The sequence below is a fragment of the Pyxicephalus adspersus genome, chromosome 4 (assembly GCF_032062135.1).
Source record: "Pyxicephalus adspersus chromosome 4, UCB_Pads_2.0, whole genome shotgun sequence".
In the NCBI taxonomy this organism is placed as follows: domain Eukaryota; kingdom Metazoa; phylum Chordata; class Amphibia; order Anura; family Pyxicephalidae; genus Pyxicephalus; species Pyxicephalus adspersus.
The window spans coordinates 133,421,947-133,433,568 of NC_092861.1; the positions used below are offsets into that span (position 1 = coordinate 133,421,947).

The 11,622-nt window shown below is 38.6% G+C and overlaps 1 protein-coding gene across 1 annotated transcript in view; it reads right to left on the bottom strand.

The window, feature by feature from the left end:
• Positions 1-241: 241 nt before the first annotated feature.
• The window catches only part of ERLEC1 (endoplasmic reticulum lectin 1), a 14,169-nt gene continuing 2,788 nt past the window's right edge, over positions 242-11,622 (bottom strand). Inside the window, exons 2-14 of the mRNA XM_072410282.1 lie at positions 10,398-10,504; positions 9,211-9,291; positions 7,925-8,002; positions 7,777-7,834; positions 7,064-7,107; positions 6,157-6,380; positions 5,435-5,678; positions 4,627-4,785; positions 3,313-3,372; positions 2,258-2,382; positions 1,280-1,357; positions 1,119-1,194; positions 242-442 (exon numbers count right to left, since the gene is read on the bottom strand). Of these exons, the coding sequence (XP_072266383.1) occupies positions 371-442; positions 1,119-1,194; positions 1,280-1,357; positions 2,258-2,382; positions 3,313-3,372; positions 4,627-4,785; positions 5,435-5,678; positions 6,157-6,380; positions 7,064-7,107; positions 7,777-7,834; positions 7,925-8,002; positions 9,211-9,291; positions 10,398-10,504 (1,406 nt within the window). The 3' untranslated portion in view covers positions 242-370. The remainder of the gene's footprint in view (positions 443-1,118; positions 1,195-1,279; positions 1,358-2,257; positions 2,383-3,312; positions 3,373-4,626; positions 4,786-5,434; positions 5,679-6,156; positions 6,381-7,063; positions 7,108-7,776; positions 7,835-7,924; positions 8,003-9,210; positions 9,292-10,397; positions 10,505-11,622) is intronic.

Consider the following 11,622-nt stretch of genomic DNA (forward strand, 5'->3'; position numbering starts at 1 on the left):
GTGCCAATAAACACATTGGGTGTGATTTTTTTTAAAAGCTCTTCAAGACTGTAAAAGATAGACTATTGTGGGAGAACCTGGGTGATTCAGCAAAACGTGCTAAATAAAACCCTTCTATGTACCTTATTTACCATCAATTACAAAATTATTATATAAGTGACCAGTGATTTAGGCAGGTAAAATCTTCTTCTTTAGTAGGTCAACTCTATTAGCAATAAAAAAATGACAAAAAATAAAACCATTTGTATTTAAAATCTGTATTTCCAATATATACACACACATATACACAAAATCTTAGAATAGTTCTCTTTGTACAGTGTTTCTCCCGCTGATTTGGGTCCCAGTGGATTTTTCAGCATTGATTTGGGGCTCAATTGGGAACTGAGAGGAGGCCGTTTTCATCAGCAGTATCCAAAATCTTACAAATCACTGGGGATTCCACCTGTGGACATTGAATATAAAGCATTAAAGAAATTCATGTGTCTACTAGTAAAGGTTTCCTTTAATTGGAAGGACTATACAGTGTTACTAACTAAGCAGGCATGTTCAAAGTCCCGCCTGGGGGCCAGTTGCGGCACGTGTTCAGATTTCCACTGGCCCACAGCCACGGTCATAAAATCAATAGTATCTGGCCCGTCAGCACTGTTGACCACGGTATAAAATACATGCATACAAAAAAGCTATTTTATATTTCATTAGAGTTGATCTAACGCCTTGTAATTATCAGCCCGCTACTCGGCGGGAATAATCGGCAGGACGGGAGTCTCCATGTGTTCACAGGGAATCCCCTACGTCATTATAGTGTGCGTGTGCTGTAAACCCACACCAACCCCGAGTACGTGCTGAATGTTTGGCCCCCACAAATTTTCATCTCACCAAATCTGGTCCGCTTTGCAAAAAGTTTGGACACCCCGTGGTTTAAAGCAAACTAAAATAGTTAATCAACCATTTTAGCAAGCCTTAAAACGGAAGTAAACCCAAAACAAACAAACAAACAAAAAAAAAAGTCCTCATGGACTTAACATTTAAATCAATTCACACTTTCTACACAATCTATATCAGACTCTCAAAATACTATTTATACATTTTTAGTGGTATTTGGTGTAAGCTGTACTTACCCCAAGGACATATTGGCAAGTTTGTGGTTCCAGCATATATACAGTAACAGCATGTGGGGACTCTGACTCTTTACACCTTTCAAAGAGAAAAAAAAACAGCAATCACACCTTTTACTTCATAAACAGCTTGGAATAAAACAACGCACGTACAAAATACTCACTTTAATTTTACTATGACCTGTCTGGGCTTATTTGTAAAATCACAGATGTCTCCTCCACCATAATAATGCGATACCATTCTGAAAGAAACAATTTGTGGAAACCAGTTTTACTAAATATTTATCAAAAATATGTGCAAAAAAAGTGTAAGAATTATACTTAAATCCTAGACTGATGGTCTAGATGGTGATGTTTTTCAGTATGCTGTAAACAGTTGCTGCATTCTGTTTCCAGCAATTCTAAATGTCCGATTTCCCCTCCACAAATGCAAACTTACCTGAATCTGAGGCGCGGACCATGTCCCCAGTACAAATCCCTGGCTCAGGGAAGTGGGCGGGGTTATGCCATCAGGACATCACTATGGGGGAGGTTTCTCCTTCTTTTGAGTGACAACCCAGCAGGACCAAAAAGATTGACGACCACTGCTATAGAAGACTATTGGGCTGTAGTGTGCAGGTGCAGCCAGGACAGTAAAAACATGCAGTGCAGGATATATGCAAAGCTGTCAGATCAAGGAAAGTACGCAGACAAAAGCACCTTGTTTTAAAATGCACCTATCCTTTAAAGCAGCACAATGGAGACCTTAAAGTAACTATAGTTAGAGAAAAATATTCAGCCTCTAACAGCGTTTGCCTTCAGAGTTTTTCATCTTAACTTTTATGTTATAGAAATTGTCTGCATTTAAACATGACTGTTAAGTCGGATAGTCTAACCACATTGTCCAGTGATCTTTAAAAGACAAAGGTCAAAGGACACCTGGAATGAAGGCTGTGGCTGCAACTCATCTATGCCAGCACAGAGCAATGGATTTACAGCACGAAAAGTTCATTTCCATATCACCGATTACCAATGATAACAGAATATTTATTGATTTGGTTCCCATTTAATTATTTAGGACATGGGGGGTAATCTCTCATGAGATAATATAGTGGCTTAGCAGTAATGACAGCAGAGGGACATGTGGAAGTATAGTGACTTGCCTCACAGTCTGCACTCCGTCCCCTGGAGGATGGAACAACCTTGCAGCATTCTTCTTTGCCCACTCCAGATGTTGCTCTTCTTTCCATACACCAACAACAAGGGTGGTTCTGCCACTGTCTTTATCCTACAAATGGAAATGTGTTGTAACAATTAGTGGTTCCTGAAATATCTTGGTGGTTTTTGAGACTAGTTAAAGGCAACTGCCATAGCGGCCAAAATCTTCTTCACTCTTCATTTTTTACAATGCAGGGAAGGCCTCTCTTTCTTAAATACAAACATCCTTCCAAAACCCATTTGGCATTGTTGGATAAAAAAAAAATCTTAGCAATTCTACCTAATAAAATATTTCATCTTCCAGGACAAAATTATCTGCAGCAGCTTTATTTAAAACCTCATTGGAGACATTCACAAAAATAAAGCCACAAGATAAACAGGCATTGGTTAGTCAAAATACTAACTTCCAGTACTGCACCTAAACCAAATAAAAATATGGTTATATATAACAAAAAGTCGAAGATTTGTTTTGTTTTTCTAAACCAGGCATGTGATTCTTTATTTATGTTGTTACACAAACAGAAAGGAAAAAATTGTAATAACAGAATTACCCCAAAATCATACTGGTAAATGTTTTGGCTTCTCTAAGGGACATTTAATGTCAAGAATATGAACTCTGTAAGTAGCAGTGTAATGTATCAGTGCTATATTAATACAGGTAGTCCCTGAGTTAACGACATCCCACATACGGCTGACTCCTAGATACCAACAACTCCCCTGCTCCCTCGTGTGCAGGATTGAGGCATGATTAGGGGGAGGGGGTGGTTTGCATGACTTTGTTGTTCTGTAACTCTTTAATGACCAAGACAAACCTCCAGTCTCTACCTCGTATGTAACCTGGGGACTACCTGTACATGGTAATAATATCCATTTATGCAGTGTAACAATAGAAACCACAATTGGGGATTTAAGTCTTTTGTTCTATGTAATACCAGAAGAACCTGTTCCTGATATGACTTAATATCACCATCTAGTGGTTGTAGTGAGTCTTTGCAATTACCTCGTGATACTGATGAACGTATTTTCCATAGCAGAATTCATACTTCCACCAGCCAACACCCTGGAAATTAAATCACGAACAAAATACCATTAGTAATATTGGAAATAACTTATCTTTAATGATTCAAAGTCGGGCCACATTGTATGAAAAAACATTTTCTGCATTTATAAAGCACAAAAACCTGAATGTTTTTGCACATTACAATAAAATGCATAAAACAATCTCAGCTGACTATACTCATTCTTATTACTAAAGACAGAGTTGCTAAGGTCACATAAAACTCTCTTACTAGACACGGCTGTAATAAAGCCCAAACTTTCAATCTGAATAAGCTTGGGATGTCCAAAGTACTTATAAATAAATGTGTTAAATGTTTTAAGTTAATGTTCTCTCTGTAGCAGCCAATAGAAAAGCCTTTTGCCAGCAGTTGCTTTGTTGGATCCTTGCTCTCTGTGGAGAACCAGTGATCCCTTGAAAGGTCCAACATAAATCTACTTTGTTGGCCCTATAGCTCTGCAACCAATAAACTTTATGCTGCCAGTCGACAGGAGAACTCTCTTTGTATGTCAAATGCTGGACTTTTGTAGAGAGACATCTGCTTACACGTAAACAGCTAATGTACCTCTCCTAAGCTACTGGCAAGGGGAAGGCATTTCTCATCAAGTTAAAGCTTTTGAAAAAACAAATGAATCCAGTCACCATTTCTCCTGTTTGGATAGAGTTCAGAGAGCGTGAGGAAGGGTTACAACATTTACCAGGTTTTTATTGCCATTTGTGTGCACATTGAATACAACAAGTCGTTGTCCAGGGGGACCATTTTCACAGTGACTGTAATAATGGTTACTACAACATTTTAAAGGAAAAGGAGTAGAGAGGATATCCTGTTCCAGTGACAACTGCCAAGAGGTGGATTTACTATTATGTTTAGGAGAGTTTATTTTCTGTATTGAGTCTCCAGTAAGGTAAATTGAGAGGAATGAACTTGACAGTAAAAACTCAGAAGAGATTCTTTGCTTTTCCTATCTTATCCAAAACAAATGTATCCTGGTTTTAATGTGATCAGGGCCTCTGTAAAGCTGATTATCACATCTATATGGTGGCAATTTACAAAACACTGACCCTCTCCAATGCGGTGTTCAGAAGTTCAGCAGAAGTGGCAGGCAGGGCTGAAACTTTGTGAATTTTATTGCAGCAGAGGGATTGTTGTTGGCTCAATGTGACGTTAGAGGCTCTATAGATTGCTAGCAGATAGATCTGTATTTTTCTTGTGTTTAAAGACACAAAACAAACATGTGCACTAATTATTTTCCTTACCCCATGAAAGCAATATGATCCACTAAGAAACTCTTTGATCAGCTGCTCATCAGTCAGCTTGGATATGTGTGTGGTCCCCACAGTCACATGTTGCTGAGATCCCACAGTCACTGGCTTATGAATAGTGGAGAACTTGTCCTTTATAGATGGTTTCTCTTCCTGTAATTTCATGTATTGCACATGTTACATGTTATAAAGATACTCAACGACAGATTCATGTAATTTAAACACTCATTTTTGTGTGTGGGACTTCTTTCTTTAGGAACTAAAAACTTAAGCTTTTGAAAGCATGTAATAGACATCAGTGGTCCTAATCATGTGATCATACCAATACCTAAAGATATCATCAGGCATTTTTTTAATTGTTTCTTTTTTTTATTTAAAGTTTATTATTAAATATCGGTGAGTTATGCTAAGAATTATGGCCTACAATGTAAAATAAATTTCCATGCAAACACTTTTTGCATGGAAATTTGCACAGAATTAGAACGCTAGGGAGGTTAAAGTTGATAATTATCCAAATATAGATCATTACAGACAAAATATATGCATATATTGTCCTCTTATATACCTGCATGACACAACAAAGCATTTGTATCTCCCTTTGTCAGATTAAATGCTAGTAATGAACAATCACTGCACTGCTCACCGAGCTCTGCAAATAGAGAAACTTGTGCTCCATCTGCTGGCTGTAACTAATTATTAAAGCTGCAATTTTCCTTCCCAACTGATCACTGGCAATAAAAAGGATTTCTGATGTCTTTTTCTCTCACATAAAGCTCTAATCATTAGACATTCTAGTCCAAACTCTTAAAACACCCTGTGAAGGCAGCATGCTAGAAAGCCGGCCACTGATGAACATTAAACACAGCATTCTGGATTTCCAGGGATGTGATGCTCCACCTGCACAGTGCTTCAATTGCATTTCTGTTGGAGCACTGTGCAAGGAGCGTTTTGGGTTATTTGACTCTGTCAAATAACCCGGTCTGGCTATCCAAAATGCAGCAGTCTGGCTATCCAAAATGCTACCAGCACAAGGCATTTGACCCTTGCTGCAACAAATAGCACAGCAAAAAAAAACAAATTTGACAGTTTTGCAAACTTATTGTTTGTGCAACCTGACAACATAAAAGTGATGATGAGAATACCAAACATCAATAAGGCTTATTACTCAATTACAATAAACGTTGTCCACCCTGTAATGTAAGCAAGTAAACATTTTGGTGATAGGTTTGTTTCAACCTATCAGCTTGTTAGGGGACAGCGAAATCACTATGGCATGGTGAATAAAAAACTTCCTAAAAGAACATACACGGCTGTTCCTGTATTCCTTGTATGCCAGATCCTGCTGCCTAAGCATGTCAGATTTAGGTAGCAGGATCAACAGGTATTTGTGGGACATTGCAAGAGGGTTAAGAGAAAACCCTTTAAGTGCAGATAGCAAAATAATAAATTGTTGTATCACAGATATCCAATAGTGAGGTAATAGTTCTAAGTTAAACAATGTAATACAAAAAAAAGTGAATTCACCTGTACTTTGGATGACTGCACAGTAGTGGTGTCAAAATGATAACTTCATATTCACATGTGATTACTTCTGCTACAGACAAAATCTCATGCTTGGCGTCAGGGTGACAGATGTACATCACTGTGCTGCTTCGTGGTAAGTTCTGTTTTAAGCTGCATGGCGTTCCATCCCCCATTTCCAATGGATAGTACGGAGTCATCTGTCCTTCAATATTTTTAGTAGGGATCTAAAAAAAACAAAAAAACAAAAAAAAACAAAAACAAAAAAACATAATGTTGGTTGACAAAACGAGTCCGTTTCGAGTTCCAAATCCTAATATACCTTTGATTAAAACAACGCCAACTGACACAAACTCCTCACTTTGCCAAAATGCACTTGCAATTGAGCCTGACTGTAGAACTCCTAAGACGTAGAGTAGGGGTCACATTGGTATTATTAAGTGTGAGCAGGTGTATGTTTCTGATCCTATTACAGATATGGCTGAGGTCAGATGCATGTGGTAGTACAGTGGCTCAGTGGTTAGCAGTCTGGCCTTTGCAGCACTAGGTCCCAGGTTCAAATATCAGCCAGGACACTAGCTGCACATTTTTTGCATGGAGTGTGCAGGTTCTCCCTGTGTGTGCCTGGGTTTCCTCCCACATTCCAAAAACATTCAGTTAGGTTAATTGGCTTCCCCAAAAAATTGACCTTAGACTGTATAAAAGACATGATAGGGACATTATATTGTGAGCCCCTTTGAGGGACAGCTAATGACATGACTATGGACTTTGTACAGCGCTGAGTAATATGTCAGTGCCATCTAAATCCTGTGTAATAATAATAATATTCGTTAATACTAACATTGCGAGAGATGGCACCACCATCAGTAAATAAAACGACAGTTTTATATCTAGATATTGGTTTGCTTACATCTTTATGACTTTCTGTCTTCTCTCCTTCATGTCGTTGGTCACCTGCAGGACATGTGGTGAAATGTTAGAAAAAAAAAATCCAGTGAAATATTTAGACCTGAAACCAATGAAATCGGTGGTTTTAGAAGCCATTTACCTTGAATTTTTAACTTACACTATGTTGCTTGCAAACAAAAATATTAAAAAAAGCACCCTACACTATATGTGGTTAAAGTGGTAATGTAGACTAGTAGTAAAAGGCAGCGATATAAATTATTCAAGGATTTCAGTACTATCCGAATGCATTCACATCAGCTCCACCAGCTTTGCTTCTGATACTCATGAATGAGAGTAAGTCACTCACTGCCCCTATACACTAAAGAAGGAATGGGGACATCACCCCAGCACAACAATTTGATGTTTTTGCCATGGCAATATAACATTTGCTGCACATGCGCAGTCTAAGCAACCATTTCTGACTGTTTCAAGAAATTTGCAGAAAATTATATGCTGTTATGGGATAGTATAAGTTATAGAAGTTGTTCTTTAAAGGAAACAAATTAATATCAGAGTTCTGTGATGTTGCTGCCAAATTAAATTACAAATTTCCAATTACAAGGAACTCTCATAGTTTGGCTGGAGTGGATGGGGATACAATTTAACTCACAGTACCCACCTAACACTAAGTTTTGATGTGGACTTTCAGAGATCAAAGTAATGAAAATGCCAAACCTGTTTCACGTGAGCTCTTTTTCACCATGTGCCCAAGGTAATACTCTTGAATATTTGTCTGTTTTCAAGGAAAAAAAATGTATTTGCAGGATATGTTATTTCTTTCTTTCCAAGTTTAAATATGTATAGATTATATGTACAGACTTACCTGCCCTGCTTCTTTCTCCTCGTGGTATTGCCGTATGTGTTTTCCATGGCATACCTCATACGTCCAGTATGACTCAATCTGCAATGGTAAAAAGCTGGTTATTGGTAAGGGATTAAGCTGACTGCATCATCAAACCCAGCAATGAGGAAGACAGCGTCTAGCCAGCATAAACCCATCTTCTCAAACTTGCCTACCAATCTTCTTCTGTCTCTAAAACCCTCACTACTTCCCACTATTACATATATCTTCTCCTATTGTGTGAGACTTCCCCCACTTCTGGGCAGGGTACGCTCCTCCTCCTGCGTCACTGTCTGTATCTGTCTGTCATTTGCAACCCCTATTTAATGTACAGCTCTGCGTAATATGTTGGTGCTATATATATCCTGTTTAATATTATTAATAATAATATTAAACAGATGTTCTACTTTAGTGCCTGTGTCTAATTCTTTTATGCAGCACTAAAAACTCAGTTTTCCCTAAAACATAAAAATATACACAACCCCCCTCCTGCAGCACTTACAGCTCAACTTCATAAAAAGGAAATGATAGGTGTGTAAAAACACCGTATAGTAAAAGGTTTGAAGATCCATGACATTTACATGACCTGACTGGACATCCTATATACATGGTTTGGAGATGGTGTGGACTTTGACCTCAAGCCTATAAAACACCTTTGGGAAAGATGGGAAGGTCAACTGCAAACCAGGTCATATCATCCAAAAATAGCACCTGACTGTACAAATGCTCTTTTGGTTAAATGGGCAGTAATTCCCCTGACACCTTGTGGAATGTCTTCCTGAGAAGTGAGGACAAAGTAGAGGGGGGTGGGGGCTTTTCTTTGTAATGCTTATGGTATTGAATGGAATATCCAACAAGATCAAATAGGTGTGACCATCAGGTGTCCACCAATGTTTGGCCATATAGTGTACCCAAAGGTCTCACATAGAGGTGATGTAACACCTGCATAGATTAACATTTAAGGGTAGCAACAAACACTGACCAAGCAATGACTAATTCATCTTGAAAAATGACCACAAAGTAGAGCAAACTTTTTGTTGAGTCGTCTGTAGCTAAAAAGTTAATTACCCAAAACAAGAATACATACTATAAAAGTCGGAGCAAAGTATTAACTTTTACTGAATACTAAAGAGCTGAAGTACTAGAAATAAAATGACAGTCAAGGATTTACAATGTTCAAATGCACGTCAGCAATGACTGAATCTATATTTCCTCATGACAAGTTCCTTTTATAAAATGTAGTAGAGCAAAGAATAGAGAACAAATACCCGATATGAACAGCTGGTCTGTTTAAAGAGAGGTTCTAGCAGTTCGGCTGGCGATGGTCCTTTATAGTCCCGTTCTTCGTCCTTTATAAGAATAAAAAAAGAACATGTTCAAATTTTGTATTTTTCAACAAATAGCTTTAAAAAAGTTGTAGAGTTACATTTAATCCATTTACTTTTAGAAGTGTCTGTTTAATAATAACAACATCTCATTTATTCATTGCTATCAAAAGTGTAGAATGAAATCTGAAACTTTATCAGTAATTATCTGTAGTGACCCACAAACAACAGCAGGGGTGAAAGGGTTGGAGAAGTGTACAATGGAAAGTGGGGGACAATTATGCAAAATATTTAAAGATCAGGATCTGCATCTCACCTTATCAGAATTTTTTTACAGCAATCATTTATTTAAGGATAGAATATTAAATCCTATTACACAAGGATGGGGAGGGTTATAGTCCAGGTGGGAAGACACCTTCACTTCCTTGCTATACATCTCCTTGCTCCTCCAAACTGTGCCATCACATAATAAATGCCTTTTGCTATGTACAGTTACCACGTAAATTATTTATCTGTGTAAATAATGTACTAAAGGAAGATGGTATGGATCTAATTGAAAAAAAAATAAAAAAAAATTACTGAGAATGCTGTGAGCATTTTTGAATATGTCATGGTTTGTGTCAAGTGTCCTTTTATGTATTTTTGGGTAATAAGCTAAACATAGGTGCATACACTTCCAGTAGTCTAATCTGAGTTTATTTCTATCAGCTTACTTTAAAGCCTGTGCGGAAATACTTTAAAAAGTCTCTGTTAAAAAGATTTCTTTGTTTCAATAAACTATTTTTATTTGTTCATAAAGTTAAATTTGCTTTGAAATTCGACCACTCCAGGAAGTGTCAACTCCCTAGTGCAACTATAGGAAAGTTGCTAATTACTTTATGTGCTGACCTAACTCCTCAAAAACCTTTTATCCGTTTGGGGAGAAAAAGTGAAAAAAAAGCAGCATCACTTGAGTAACAGCTCTGTGTCTGCTGGCATCACATCCAAGATGATTGCTTCCAGTCCCACGGCTCTTGCAGGTCTACACAAGCGAGGCTTTCATACAAAAATCTATCTTATGGGAGGAATTCTATTAAAATGAATTGCCTGGTGACAGGGTCTCTTTAAAGCTTCACCTATAGAGTAGTTACCTGATTCTCACTGGCAGTAGGCGGCAGCATACATTTGTATTTCTCTTTATCAGCTGTGGTCATAATGATGTAATTGTCCTCTTTGTATGGAATCCCTGTGGTTGGCTGGAAGATAAAAAATTGTTACTTTAGATTTTAATCTCAGGGCAACAAAGTTCTCTGCACTGCAGCAGCAGATGTCTGTGTTTTATGATGAATAAACTCTGCCGCTAAAAGCAGCAGGACCAAACCTTTATATACACCAGCATTGGTTTCACGCAAGAACATTTTTACAAGGACGGAGCAAGAAGTCTGCAGAAAAATGTTCTTGCGTGAAACCGATCTGGAGATGGCTTGAAGGGAAAATCTGCCTGACACGGCTGTGATAGAAAAGGTTCTGCGTCCTCTCCTGTCATTTCAATCAGCCAATCATAAAAGTCGGCTTATGTGGTTGGCTGTACAAAATGACAGATTAGAGTACCGGTCTGCAGCCCAGTGGTTGGGGACTCCATAACTATGAACTTTTCTTATTTCCTCCACAGTAAATAAACCATTATAAACATTTTATCTCTTCAATACCTGCAGATACTTCCAGAAATCATGTGATCTGATAGCATCCTGTGCTGACAGCCTTGTTGCCATCTTTTTCATTGGACTACACAACACCACCTATGTTATACAGAAGCGAAGGGAGAGGTGTTTTGCAGTTCTTACACTTCCTGTCCTGGAGTGACACAGCTGCTCCTCCTCTGATTGCAAAGCTCCTTCCTATAGTGTTGTCACCCCAGTAGAAGAGGCGTGTTACTGAGGCTCTCCAGGTGAAGATAAAAGCCTTAAAGTGGAACTAAACGTAAAACAAAAAAAAAATGACACTTATCTTTAATCCCGCAGGTCCCCCGATTGCTCTGGTCCTTCCCGCAATCCGGTCCTGCGCTGTCCTGGAATTCCTCTTCGTCCTGACGCTGAGGAAGAGCTGGGCACCTCCATCTTTACTCTTCACATCCTTCTTCCTCTGTCTCCTTGGCACGTCCCCTTATCAGGTGTGAGATCGGGTGACGTAGCCCACTGTGAAGGGGAAAAAAAGCGAGTCGATCTCACTGCGCATGCGTGAGGTTGGCATCTCTTTTCCTCAACAGAAGAAAAAAGCCTTCTGCGCATGCCCAAAATTTTGGCATGAGCAGGAGAAGCAGCCAGAGCCTCCTGGGATGCATGACGTAGGTATCCAGGCTCTGCGCTCCCATTCAGT